At 41.3% G+C, this 14954-nt stretch overlaps 1 protein-coding gene across 1 annotated transcript in view; it reads right to left on the bottom strand.

Annotated features, from left to right (window-relative positions):
• The window catches only part of HPGDS (hematopoietic prostaglandin D synthase), a 30172-nt gene that overhangs the window by 5102 nt on the left and 10116 nt on the right, over window positions 1–14954 (bottom strand). Inside the window, exons 2-3 of the mRNA XM_005232527.4 lie at window positions 12945–13086; window positions 2146–2238 (exon numbers count right to left, since the gene is read on the bottom strand). Coding sequence (XP_005232584.1) covers window positions 2146–2238; window positions 12945–13077 — 226 coding nt within the window. The 5' untranslated portion in view covers window positions 13078–13086. The remainder of the gene's footprint in view (window positions 1–2145; window positions 2239–12944; window positions 13087–14954) is intronic.

Raw genomic sequence — 14954 nt, 5'->3', positions numbered from 1 at the left:
AAGTCTACTGCTCTTTCCCTCTATCCTGCCTATTCAGCCCCATTTAGGACCTTCTCATGACATCCTGCTTCCTTTTGATTACTTCATTGTAATTAGGCACCTTAGCCTGTCTTGTTTACAAATTTGCTTTAGTTCTCTGTTACCCTTTGGCTTGCCTGCACTTCTTTTAATGCTACTGCTTTTTTCCCCTCTCACTCTCGTTTCATGCTTTCACCTCTGTGCAAGTTCAGGTCATTTTTATCTTCCCCTCTGTACTTTTAAGCCTCACCTGGAAGCTTTGTGTTTCCCGTAAACTGTGTGCTCTCCCTCTACCAAGTCATCTTCCTTACTGAAACTTTATGCTTTTGAAGGTGAGAGGTGTGCCTCTCCTTTTTGGCATCAAGTTGTCTGAGCCTTCAGTAAAGAGTTGTTGGTGATGGGCACCTACAAATGCTATTTCTTAGTTTTAAAGCATTAGTGACACATAATACAGACTTAATGGCAGACATAACAAGTTTTGGCTATGAAGTCAAAAAGACTTTTTTCTCCTTCCATATATGCTTTTTCCTGCTGTAGCTGGCAGTGTGACTAACACTGGAAGGAGAACAGCATGGTCTGAGTGTGCTCCAGAACCCTAGCCTCTGTGGCTGTTGCAAGCCCATGTAAAAGGTGTTGGGGGAATGCCGAAGTCAGATCTTCAGACCGTAAAAGGAGCACAGCTCCAGATCAGCCTCCTGACAGGGGAGGGGAGGGAGGCAGCGTGGGTGGAAGGCAGGCTTTTCTCAGCGTTTTTCATTAGCAGGTGGATGCTCGTCATTCTCTTCTCTTGCAAGTAGTAGATTGTATCAAAGATGCAGGAAGCTGGCAGGAACATGGTATTGCAGACATGCTTGAGAATATGTTGTGCTAGTGCCTTGAAGAATAACACTGCACCTCTGCTGGTTTCCTCAGAAAATGTGAGGTATTTTGAAATGCAGGTTACATCTCTGCTCAGAGTGTGGAGAAAAAAAAAAATACCCTCTTCCTAGTCCCCTTTTCAATTTCCTGATGTCAGTACACCATAAACACGCCTGCCTTCAGCTAGACCAGTTTTGCAGATGGTTTTGAATGACAGCTTGCTGACCTAAAGCAAGCCCTGACTACTCTCTTTGATTGCTTGCATTACTAAGTCTCATAGCACTTTATCTAACCGGTCGAGTACTTCCATAGCATGTAAGTATTTAAGGATGCAAGTGATGTCACCATCTGATCTAATCTCTCTGCCAGCTCTGAATTGGTGCCTAAATCTGCTTCAGAGTGCTCAGTCTGCTGATTGTGATAATCTCTAATGCTTCTCTAAACCTCCTCTTCCTGGCCGTCTCTCTGGTTGGCCTGGCAGCTCAAAGTTCAACTCCTGGGGAAGCTGCCCCGAGAGCCTCGGGGAAGCCACAGGTACGTGCTTTCTTGTGCAGCGGCAGGTGAATAAAGGTTGCTGGCTGGAGAAGCCGGCCCAAGTCTAGGTAATGTGTGCAGGGGAGAAACGCAATCACAGTAAACAGGGATTATTTCTGAGCTTTCCTTTAGCCATAGTATGGAGCTCAGTAATGCAACTTCAGCTCTGAACACCCTAGCATTTCATGCTACAGGTGGTTAATTTGAACTTTTTTTGTCTGTGGGGTTTTTTTACTTCCTATGTGACATTTGATTGACTTTAAACCCAGTCAGACTGCATTCTAGCAGGTGTGCCTTGCTTGGTTTCTCCTTTCTGATGTTGGAACCGCAGGGCACGTAGCCTGAGACCTCATCAGGATTGCCGCAGCAGCCCCAACCCAATGAGCAAAATCGGCACCAAATGATGGTAAGGAGGGCCATGCCACCATACAGTGCTCCTCAGTGCTTTTTATACCATCACTCTATGAGTGGCACCTCTAATAGCATCCCATTTGGTACGCTGCATGTCTGTGGTCAGCGCTTGGCACTGGCAGACAAGCTACAGATGCAACAAGAGGCTGATAACTATTAACTATGCCTGGGAAAATACTAGTACTGGTACTGCCACACTGGCGTTGACTTCTGCTTGGTGGGCTTGCCAAGCTGTTGGTTTGCTTCTATTTTTGCTGTGGATGTAATGTGGAGCATTAAAGATGGGTGCAAAACAGAGCAAAGAAAGAGTCAAATATGTGTTACCTGATTCTCTGGCAAGGTATCTTGCTATCGCTAGACTCTGGTGAATGGTAACTCCGTCTACTTCCAAAATGGGGATTTTTCCAAATGGGATAGCTTGGAGGAGAAAGAAAGAAAAAAAAAAAAAAAAAGAAGAAAAAAAAACAGCCAAAAGTTAAATCATAGCCCTTAAACAGTGGCAGTCTGTAATAGTTGCACTTTTACCACTCAGAGGGTATGTGCTGTTATAACAGTTTCACAGTATTTCTGTAGGCAAATGCATGAGCAAAAAAATTAAATAATTTTTTTAAAAAAAGGTAGGGTTAGAGAGATAACCAGATCGCTCTGCAAGAAGGCAACTATAGAGTAGAAATCAGGTATTGCACTTCCTATTTCTCAGCCTTGTGCTGTAAAGGCTGAACGTGCTCCTACATATCGTGAATTCTTTATGCAGGGAAACTTTTCAGTGGAATCCTAGGGTTTCCTTCTTTTCCCTGCTTTTTCCTCCCCAGCAGAGTGACTGGCAAGGTTAAGCAAAGTACTACCGAAGATTTTGTAGTGCAGCATCCAGCTGGGGTGTGAAGCAAGAGATTGGGTAAAGACTTGTGAAGGTGCTTTTTCATGTACACTTGGATTAAGTTCCGAAGCAGTGACTCAGAGAAGTATCTGTATTTCAGAACTTACGTTGTTATGAGACATTTCATTTGACAGTCATCACCAAGAGACAAATACACTTTCACACTCAACTGCAAATGCGAAGATACTCAAATTTACTTGACATGGCTTGCATTAAAATAATAATAGTTCAGTCAGTCATGGGGAAGAAGCCTCCAGATTTTAAGTACGGGGAAGACAAACTAAGAAGGCATCATGAATATCTGTAAGAGTTTGAGATGATAAATCAGTGTTTCAGTTACTAATTTAGTAGCATAATGTACACGAAAACTTGGACTACTGTTCTATGACATTTTGGAGAAGCTGCTGGGGTGATATCAAGTGGGGCTGGAGCTTTGGAGCAAAGCTTAAACTGGGAAAAGCTGTCACATTTAGGGTGGTGAGAATCCACTTGTGGGAACCCTTTGCTGTTCACCAGAGGTACTTGAAATATTTGCATTTCAAAGCATGCTATTCCATAAATTCCAAGTACATGACTGCAAGTGCTGATCATAGCCAATTGCGCTGTACCCCATTTTCATCTGGATTACACTTTATGTAAATCAGGTGTATGCCCATCTTAAGGCTGCCTTGCGATGTAAGAAGATGGTAGTGGAAAAGTGAGAATGTTGATTACTGGAAACATGCAAAGTGCTTTCACACCCTGGAGAACTGTCTGTATGGGACAGCTGAAATGACACTTCTATTCCATGAGATTTTCTTTAGTTCTTATGAAGCCTCATGCATTCATGACCTGTTTATCAAGGCAGCTTCATCAGTGATGAACACTGCCACACGGCTCTGTGGTTTAGCATGCAGTATGTGAATCACATTAGGTGCAGGATCTTGGATACCAAATCTGTATCTGCAAAATTAATTTGGCAGTTGCACAAAACATCCAGGACTCCTCTGTGCATTTTTTTCTCTGCATCTGAAGACTGTACTCATACCTGCGCCCCCCTGCAATCCTCCACCCTGCAAAGTTCAGCACCCTGTCAAGCTGGTATAAATTTTGATGCTGATGACCCACAGAAGTAAGAGAACTCAAAGATCATTTGCTGCTGTACCCCAGGGAGAAAGCAAACGCTGCTACTTGTTACTGAAACAAGAGTAGACTCTGCACAGAAGACTTTGTATGTTATCCAGAGAACAGCAAGGTCCAGGCAAGTCCATGTATTGCTTCATTGAGAATCCAGAGAGGAAAAGATGCATCCCTGAATGCTAAACTGAAAAGGTCTTTGGTTGTACAAGTGAGAGGAGCCTTGGTTCTGTGCTGTGGAGTAATGGTGTGGAGTGCCCTGAGCATCACTGCCTCCAACGCCGCAGACCTGTGAAAATAACATTTGCTTATGCAGAGTATCAGTGCATCTTTCGAGCAAGTGAGAGTCGAGGGGATGAGAGTGTGCGTGACTGCTGGGCATGCCAGGGTGGGCAGCTTACAAACATCTCCAGATCCTCCCTAGCCTGCCCAAGGCTGCACACCAGTGCCTGACAACAGGTAACAGCAGAAGCGTGGCCAGCTCAGGAGCAATAATTGCTGTCCGTGGAGGAGTGAACTGGCCTTTCTGGGAGGCCTCAGTGGGAGTGCTGCTGGGCTGATGCCCTTTTGGTTCGGTCAGTGTGACTAACTGGTCTCTGTAGCAATAACTGTCAAAACATGATGAGATGATCGCTGCTCAGGTTGGGCAACAAAAATTGCTTCATCTAGAAACTGAACTGTCCATTTTCTGCTGTGTTTACATACGGGCAAAAGTCTAAAAGCAACAGCTGTCACTGGCATTTCACTTTGTCAGTCACTCAAAGGAAAATGAAAGCCTGTTTGTGTAGACACATTATTTAAGATACCCTTGATTACAGCAGAAGGAGGGAGGCATCTTTCTGACAGCTGAGGAACATAGATTAAGGTGTGAAAGGCAGCTGGGTGGCAGAGCGGTAGTAATCACTTGCGTTCTGCTTCTCAGGAATCTGGCTGTTTCTGGATTCACTTTTGTTTTTTCTTGCAGTTCACAGAATTCAAGGGTATTGCTATTCATGCCTTGAAAACATCAGTAGTGCCTACATTGTGCTTCCTCCTCAGTGCTGAACTATTTTCATTAAGATCTGGTTATTTTTTCCTGGAAAAGAAACTGATTTTACAATTAAAAGTATACAAATACAGCTTTGTGTGCAATAGAAATAATCATGCAATTGCATGATTCACAGTGCAAGTATAAAATTAATAAATGAGCGGATTTTATTGCACATCGTGCTGCAATCCTTAAACATCCAAAAGACATCATCCATTTGATTTATAATGAGGTTTGGGGTTTATTTCTTAAGAGGCAGTGTATCTATTGCCATCATTACTAAACAATGAACTATTTAAAACATAACAGATGGTAAATGGGAGATGTTCCTTCCTTTCTTGTATATTCAAAATGCCATTTGATTTTTTTTTTCTTATAAAGAACAGGGGGAAAAATTGTGATTTGAATGTAAATGTGGATTTTTTTTTTTTCTTGCTGATGGACTGTTTTGTCGAGCATTGAGTTAATAAGCTGTAAATGAGTGTAGTTCTGAGCGGTTTGAAGAAAGCACACTTGTGCTGGGCAGATCATCATAAAAAACTGTTTTCTTTTTTGGTGTGGGGCATGCTATTCTTGCACACCAGAAAGTATGGTAGACTTCCAGGCTGCTTTACAGCTGAAGAAAATAGCAACAGGCAGAAAATATTTATAGTAAATCTCCTTTGTATTGGAGGAAAAGGTATGATAACTTACAAAGTTGTACTTTCAGTCTGGAAACACATAGGGAAAAACAAATATCTCAAAAACACTATTCTCCAAAATTCATGTAAAAAGACCAAAGTTTTTAGTAACCTGCAGTGAATTATCTTTCTTGCTCCTGTAACTTCAAAGAATAATTTCTGATTGATAAATTCATAGCAAAACCAGGAGATTGATTGTATAGAGAAGTTTGGTTGTTGTGGGTGGGAATGTGTTCCCTGTGAAAACTGGAGACTTCATTTTCAGAGTGGAGAGGAGGTGAGTGAATTTGTCACACAGTTCATCCAAAGGATGGATGCAAAGAGCCTTCATGCTAGATGGGCGCAGTTTGATTGCTGGAGGTGAGGTCAGGGTTTGACAAATAACCTCAGTGTGGCATCTAGACACCTTGCCCATAGCCCATATTCTTTGAAGCGCAGCGAAAACCACAGCCAGACCATCTACTCAGGGGCTCCAACCTACAACAGAAAACCATCTGTTTGTATGTGAATCTAAGCGGCGTTACCCCTAGGCTCATGGATATGGGCTTCTGTGGCTTGCTCTGAGCCTCCTGTGGTGCTTTTGGCCCTAGCTTTGTTTGTTGATGATGCACGTTCAAGGAACCTCTGGGGGTGTCCAAATGTGCCATGTGTATAAGCATTGTATTAAATCTGCTAAACTGTACGTGTGTTTGGCGAAAGGCATGGTTGGTGCAACTCCAGATGAGCTAAGTGTGTAGGTTGGTTTCTGCCAGGTTCCTATGTTAGATGAACAAGTGAAAGAGGTGGCATGTGAAGCTGGAGTGTGAGAGGGATCTCATTTGGGTAGAATGAGGGTTTTGGAGGCATATGATGAAACAATCTGCATTGGAGAGCTATCCTGAATGAACAGTTAAGCCACAGCAGTGCAGACTGGAAGGATGTGCGTGCTACTTTGCTAGTTTTTCTTTAACCTTGATCGGTTAGGGGGCTGCTTCATACTTAACGTCAGTTTATACCCTTGTGTATCCACGTGAATGTCCTTCCCATGTTTTTCAAAACAGTGTTGTCTTGCAAAGTTTCCGGCTCCCACTTGAGCGATTACATTTTTTTAAGAAGGAAAACTAGAAAAATCTGTTGCTGTCATTGTACAAACAGCGTCATTTCTCAGGCATGCACAGAATATATGACCTTTCCCTTTCAGTTTCTATTTGCTTTGTTACTTATCTGAAGTAGAAGGCGCTGTGAATCTGTGTTGCTTTCCAGATTTAGACTGAAAGCTCACTGAAAAGAGGAACAGGGTTTTTTGAAAAACCATGCTGTTTGGATAACTAAAGCTGTAGTAATCTTTAAATTGAATTTCCATTTAGCAAATTCTTGCTTTTCCTCTTTCCTTGGTTGTTCGTTGTTTTTATAAATGCTTGCTGGAATGAAATCTGCAGACTTTACGCTCCCCATGAAGAAAACCTTGACAGAGGGTGAGCGTAAGTTTTCGGGCTGATCTGCAGTCTCATTTTAGAAAGGACTCACTGAAATGTCTGTACAGTGTTTAGGAGTTGGATGAATTCCTTTTGATACTGCTTTCATTTTGGTTGGCTTTTGTGACTGGAACAGTGATGTTTATATAGTCTCTGCTGGGTACTAGCCAGGGGTGATGAGGCCTGATGTGTGGTAAAAGCAAGGACATGTGTATAAATTGTCTCCCTCCCATGAAGTCTGTAATGGCTGTGATCATTCTTCCCAGCCTGGCATGCTCATGGGTTCTCATTGTGGTTCGGGCCTTCCCTCTGCCTGTGAGCTCCTCGCTCATTCTCTGGGGCACGACCCGGTGGATGGTGCTCACCTGGGCCTGTTTCCTGGGAGGGGACAGGGAGGGGACACCCAGCCCAGTGTTAAGCACAGCTCTGTCCTGGCAGCTGGGCTGGTGGGCGCAGGTGTGGAGCAACCAGAACCTCGTGCTGTGCTACACGGCACACCGCTGCTCTCCCTCTGCCGTGAGCAGCCCCTCTGCGGGCACCATTTTTAATTCTCTCCTTCCCTTAGCTCTTTCTCCCTTTTCCACTCTTCTATTCTTCATTATTCTTCTCCTCATCATCTCTGTTCTTTCCTCCCCACACTTAGCCAGATTCACCTCAGCTTTTCTCCCAGAGGTGAGTGCAGATTTCCCTGTTCCCCCCAAGCTGACCTGCTCTTCCCCTTGCTTCCTCCTGCCTGTATTGAAACTGCCCATGATCTTGATGCTAAGCAGCCAGTGTTTAAGCATTTGGTTGTCCCTCAAAACCTGAATAATTAATGGTTTTGCAATCAAGCACCGTAGGTTGATGCCATAGTAAGACAGCTGGATTAATCAAAGGTGGGGGAAAATAAGTGTGACAGGCACACTTCCTACTATGCTGTCTCTGTCAAAGTAAGTTCTCCTTTGCCTTGAAAGCTAACGTAATTGCTTTTCGTTTCCATTTATATTTAAGTTGGATCATGAGAAACAAATATGTGAGATACTTTGCATCTTCCAATAAGAGGCACATGAAAGGCATTTTTTTGTAAGGCTGCCAGAGGAGCAAGGCCCCTGGGAAGCGGTTGGCCTGGAGCTGGAGGCATCCAGAGTCTGTATCTTCTAGAAAGGGATGGCCAGGATGGTGCTCTGATCTCACCGTAGCCCAGCTTTAGTGCTATAGCTATTACAACTCATGTTCTCCTTGGAAGTGGTTGCTAAGCCCTACTTCTTACCCAAATAGCTATTTACACATCTCATGTAGAGCTACATAGCAGCAAGTCACTCTGGCAACATGGCAATTGCTCCCTCCAGGAATTATTGTCTGCTGCCAGGTGCCTCTTAAGACTTACCTTGGAAGTATTTTCAGTGCAATGATTAGTCTGTCAGGTTTCCTGAGGGCCTTTCAAGCACCATGCCACCCCTCCTAAACAGGTTATGGGATGTGTACAGGAGTCAGCACAATGAAAGTTTCCTTTGCTATGGTGATAAAGTCTGTGTAATTGCCATTCCCTGAATGAGCCACAGAACAAAAGCTGTTACTGCTTGCTAGCCTAATATCTCAAGAGGATGGTAACTCTGTGCACCATTACATTGGAATTTTGGCTATATCATGACTTACATCAGCGTGATGTTTTTTTGTGAGGAGCCTATTTTATGGCAATACAGATCTCAAATGTGTCTATTATGTGCTAGTGTATAGATCTTGAGTTGACTCTGGTTTAAATGGTGGCATGGTCAAGTCTGTGTGTTCAAAAGGAAATGTAAAATGTGAGTTTATTTAAATAATTATTGACTTATATAGAGTGAAAGGTCATCTAAAGCTGCCACTTGATACTAAACTGTTGTTTAAAATCCTGTGTTAAAGCTAGCCAACACAGATACTTACGTACTAGCTTGCGTAAGCTTGTTTATGTTACAAACTACAGTCCCTGCCTGAAATCAGCAACTAGAAAATTTACCAAAGATGATCTGATTAGTGACAGAAGGGGAAAAGAAGAAACGTTGAGATACAGAAATTCTAATTTCAGAGTGTATAAGCCAAATGACATAGTTTTTTATGTTATAATATGACTTAGTCTTGTACAAAACAAAACACCACTTAGGTGTAAACAGAATCAAGCGGGACAGTATTTCGAGAAGCAAGGAGTTACTTATTTGCCTGAAGGACAATTAACACAACAGCTTCCTGGGGAAGCCACATGAAAAGCACCAAAACAAACAACAAAGCCAGTCACACTCTTCAATCCAGGTTAAAATTAAAATTGCAGCTGCTGCAAGTCTGTTTTCTAAACGGCCTTTCTGCACATCAATCTTAATGCACACATTTTCTGTTTTCCTATCAATTTTACTGGAGAACTAAGCAATAAGCTTTTTCTTCAAATAAGGACAGTATTTTCTGGTTTATGTGGATGATTTGGCTGGGAGGTTAGTATTTTTGTAAAACCCTACTTTAATTTTGTGAAAACTGATGAAGCAAACCTATCCTTTGTGCAGAGGCCTGAATCCTTGTGCTCTTAGACAAACTTGAATTCTCTGATTTGTTCCCTTAGTGGCTCAAGAAACATGAAGTGCTGCTCCTGTCCAGACTTATTCCCTAAGTATTTTTTTTCTTTATCTTATTTTATCATGCTGTAAGTTTTTAAAAAGAAGGACATTATGTTGTGTTTGCAGACTTTACAGTCAAAACTGGTTTCAGATTGTTCATAGGCAAGTGGGTAAATGTGAATATGGTATATGTAAGCATACATAGCAATTTTTCTGGTATTTCTTAACCTCACTCCACTATAGAATTGTGTAATTATTCAATTAATTGGACCAATTTTAATGGGTTTTGAGGGTTGCAAAATAAGTGGTGTACCAAACTGCCGTTAATTACATTAGCTGCTGTTACATCAAATGCAGGTGTAATTCCCCTTATTGCTAAACACTTATCAGCCTTTAGTTTTCAGCAGGATGAGACTGGAATCTGCTAATTTATTTTTTCTTTCTTTTTTGAGGTAGACTCAGTGCAGACAAAATAGGGAAAAAAAAATTCCTGAGCTTCATAAGAAAGATCTGAACACAGAATATGAACGATAGCGGTGCAGAAGATCTCCCAGCAGAGTCAGCTATGCCTTTGTATGCATAATAGGTTGGATGGGTCCCCTCATTTCATATTTACGATTAAACACAGCAGTAATGGAAATTTTTTGGCAAGGATCCTGTTACCTGCTTTCCTGAGGACTAATGTTTTGTAATTTTCAATCCCTGCCTCCACAGAGGGAGCTGAGGCACATTTTGAAAATTCAGGATAGGAGAGCATGCAAGCGGTTTGTTTTCCTTATGGAAAATGGTGCATCTCTGCTGTATACAGTATTGTTGTACTGTTAAGATGCACAAATTCTATATGACCTAGTCCCTAGCCAGGAGGAAACCTTTTCTTGTGTTGGGTCATGGCCTGCAAAGTCGATGTTTTGGTACCTCAGGGCAGATAGAAGCTGTGGCTATTGGTCTTGTTGGCACAGTGTAAGGCTCTTTACTGCAAAGCCTTGTTGCTGCCTTTCATTCAGGGTTTTGCTGATTTCCCTGTGGGAGATAACTTTATCTGGAAATGCCATGAGTAAAGATTGCTTCACAAAGGCAGTGGTAGTCATATCCAGGCAATTTTTTTACCAACATTACGTTATCATGCATACAAATGAGATACCTTTACTCTTGTTTTAGTTGACAAACCACTTAACTTGGGTATTGTCTGCAACGCTGATTGTCTGGCAAATGCCGCCATTACATTGGTGCTTGAGCTAGTAGTATTCAGGGAGCCTTCCAGAAGCAAAAGTTTAGCATCCTGGTATAAGATGTAATAGCACTTCAGACATGCGGCCAAGTATTTCTTTCTAGGTGTACGTTTTCCTGGTCAATTAGCATGATATGTTCCAGTTCCCATCCACTGACTGACTGACTGGGTGTCTAAAGAAGCCTGAAATTCAAAGAACTCTTAGGCCAGCATAAATTTTGTACAGATGATTTCACAAATCTGAGGGCAGCAACTCCCACATTTTACTAAACTTCTTATCTGCTTTGGAATTTCATCTAGGGATCAGTCATAGCAGAGGCTGCTGTGAAAGGCCTTTATGCAGGGAAAATGAAGTATCTTAATTAACTCTTGGCAATAAAATTTTCACATCAGAGAAAGAGAAACAAAGACATCCAAAGGTTAGATGACTTAACTAACTTCATTAGTGTAGCAGATACGGGTACAAACCATATGGCTTAGGTTTTCTAGGGAGCCTCTGCTCCCAGTGTTTTGGTGGTAAAGGTGCTGTAGCTGGGCGTTCACAGTAGTGAACAAGTATAAACATATAAAGAACATATAAATCTTCACTGGGAGATTCACAATGTGAGCAATGAAAAAAGCATAGGAGGGATTTTCCTCCCTTGTTTCTTGCACTAGCTCAGACATTGGGAACATACCAATATTCAAAGAGAGGTGCAACTCCTTTACCTTGTCTAATAGATCTGCTGTTAGAACACCTCCTAGAATGCGAATATCTCTGTAGCCTTTAAGTCGCTATTCACGCTTTGCATTTTTAATTCTTTTAATTGCTTAAAAAATAAGTATGCAAAACTCTATGTGGAATTATACTTTGCTAATATTCTCTGAACTTTGTTTCAGGACATAAGTAGGTCTGTGTACATGTGAATATGTGCATAGCTAAGTATGAAAAAGGCCTATGCAAAGCTTTCCTCTGTTCATCTGAATTCTCAGTCTCACCTTTAGTTTCTACCCTGCATCCCTGAGAAATGCAGTGGAAGAGAAATAAGCTATACCACATGGTCAACAGGCTTAAGCTCTTACAAAGAAAAAGTTTCCAAAGACAGGCATCCTTAACTGAAAATATTCTGTTTCTACTGCTTCATTTACACGCCTCTCTGTGGGTTATTAGCCAGTGTTTTCTAGATTTGAGCACCACAGATGGCTTCAGCTGCCACTTGGAGAGCAGTGGCGCTTCAATATTTGTTATTCAAGTCACTGCGAACATTCTGGGAAAGACCAAATCTGACTGCACCCTACAAGAATTTGGTAGCTTACTGGCTGGGTTTGTTAAATGGTGTGAAAGCCTTTCAAGAAATGTCGCTTGGTTTCTATTAATCACCTTGTGCATTAGTTGTGCTTTTCCCCCAAACTTAAGATATTATTCTTCGTTCTGGATGTGAAGAGTCATAGCCTGTGTAGCAAAGCACAGGTCAAATCCATTAAAAGAAGACACAAGTATCTCTGACTTCATATTCCCAGTCTCCAAACTCAAGATCTGTTTCATCTGAACTAAGTCCAATTTAATGAACAGAAATAACAAATAGTTTGAATAGCTGGGAAAAGGTTACTTTAACTAAAACCCATGAGAGAGAGGGGGTGCAGTAGCCTACAGAGTACTCTCAGAAGGGCTGGTAGGGCTTGTTCTTAGGAATTATTATTTTCTAGCACCTCTTTGATCCTTTTATTTTCTCTTTGCTATATCAACTGAGTTCTTTTTGTTTTTTCTCATCACTTCCCCTCTCTGAAGACCCTTCTTGTTGCAAAGGAGTGTCCTCCTTGACACTAATTTCCAATTTGGCCTTCTAAAACCAGGGTGAATGCTGTAGTGGGGTCTTTGAGCAGGAATCCTCCAAAGAAGCTGAAAATACGAGCATGCATTTGGTTAGCTTTAGGCAGACAAAAGCTGAACTGAATTGATAAGGAGTAAAAGCCCATCTGGATGACAGCAGGTAAGTCACTTTTGATTTTCTGAAGATTTGTTTCTGGACTTCTGTGAGAGCATTAGGAATGACATTTTGACTGCCTAGACAACAACATTCCCATAGGTTTAATTAAAGCCAGGAATTAAATGTATTTCTGCTCACAAACCATCAGTACCTCTTAAATTGTTTTACTTTTTGACAGCATTTCTAGCGAAGCTTTAGTTCTGTGCTACTTACTCGGTTTGATTTTGGGCCAGTCTGCTGCTTCTATTCTGTAATCTTCATACTTCTTGCCTGAATAGGCAAACAGGTAGCGGCTGATTTCTGCTCGTCCTCGCAGATTGAAGTATGTCAGCTTGTACTGTGGCATGCTGGATCCCTAAAAGGAAAGACACCGCGTTGCTTCAGTTACTCGTAACGCAAGTCCTTTTTACCAAAGTGCACTGTGTGTTTGTTTTTTTTGAAAGAGGTGCTTGTACAATGCAAAGGGCTTATTACACTAAAGCATGATGTGTTGTACATGGCAATCATTGCATTAGTCACCTTTTGTTCTGCATTTGTCAGCCACAATATTCAGACATGGACAGTGACAGTTAAACCTGCAGTTCCTCCTTGTGTATCTCTAGAAAGATGGCTTGATATTTTTTTCAGACATACTAAGAATTTTTATTTTTTGTTTATTTTCCTTGTGACTCCAAACTCAGGCCATTTTTATAACGTGTTTTTCAGAGTGCAGATCTAAAATCATATACTATGACAGAAGACAGTTGCTGTCTTGAGCAGCAGTTTTGTTCAAGCCTGCCCTGCTCAGCCTCTATTGCTTATGGACACCTTCATCCAAGAGCAAATCATGTGAATGACCAAGCTGTTGTGATTTTTCTTGTGAACTGTTACCCTAGTTGCATAGGCAATCAATCCAAACTATTTTAGAATGAGAATTTGCTATGGAAACCAGTCAATGCTGTTGTTTTGAGAAAATCATAACAGAATTCTCAGTTTCTTGTTCAGAAACCAATAGAAAACTTGAAATTACTTTGGGTTTTTTGTGATTTTTGTTCCCCCCCCTCGCCCTTCAGTTCTAGTTAGGTATCATATAACAGGAAGGCTTCATTTGTCTGTTGGTGTAATAGGCAATAAAAGAAAATACTTATGAGTTTGTACAACAAGGATGGTGCAGGACAGGTGAACAGCTAAGGCTGCTTGAAGCCAAAAGTAAACTTTTAACCTCTGCACACATGCCACCTTAGTAAGAGAGATCTGTGAGCTCAGCTGATATTTAAATGTACTGGCCAAAGGAAACTAAAACCACTATCCACCTCCTCACCCAAAGCAAAAGCCTTGCTTTGGCCTTAAAGCAGACCTTGCAGGTCATTTACAATTCTTTCATTTCCATCAGATTCAGAGTGTTAGTAATAACACATGCAACACAGATCATCTGTGCTGGGAAGGAAAGGGAATGTTTTTACTGAGGAGTGCTGCTCCATAACCTTGCAAGAGAAACAACCCCCTATTTAGTCATCTTGTCTTTGAAAACCTTTGCTTGAGGGCAGATGTATCATCAGCTTTCACTTAGAGGGAGCTGCTCTTTCTTCAGAGACTGGGAAAGCTTGCCCTTAACTCATGCTGAAAAGAGCAAAATGCCTTTGCCACTTTTTCCTCAAAAGGCAAAACCATCTTCTTTCTGTCCTCAGAGTAGTGAAGGCCAAAAAAAATTCACAGCAAATGAGCACATTGGAGGCTGCTTAATTTATTGCTAAGGTTAGCCGGTTACCAATGGAGATATCTCCAAGTGCTTCACAAAAAAAAAGATACCACTATTTTTTTAAATTTATTTTCTTTAGTCAGGCAAGTGTGTTCCTTTGCACTGTATAAAAGAGGGAAGCTGCAGGCAAATTGGGTTAAATCAGGATGTGATTCATTTTCTAGATGTATTAATTACCAGAAAATATGTTTGCTGCTTGGCAAACACAACTCGCAGACTACAGGTGTAACTCTTTCTCTCTCTAAAGAGAGAAACTTTGACAATTCCAAGTATTTCAAGCATGTTTTAGATATCTGGCAAAACATTTTTGTTTTAGCTATTATATCATAATATTATACATATATAATTATAGCTATTCTATTTACAAATTTTGTGCCCAGATTTATTACTACTTGTGTTTTATTGTGCTTGTATAATAATATTGTCTATTATTATACTTTACTATTTATTTATGCAGGATGAGTTTGGATGACATGTCTAGAAAG

This window comes from Falco peregrinus, chromosome 2 (assembly GCF_023634155.1).
Source record: "Falco peregrinus isolate bFalPer1 chromosome 2, bFalPer1.pri, whole genome shotgun sequence".
Classification (NCBI taxonomy): domain Eukaryota; kingdom Metazoa; phylum Chordata; class Aves; order Falconiformes; family Falconidae; genus Falco; species Falco peregrinus.
Note: the sequence above shows the minus strand (reverse complement) of the source record. Positions and strands in the feature narration are given on the sequence as shown.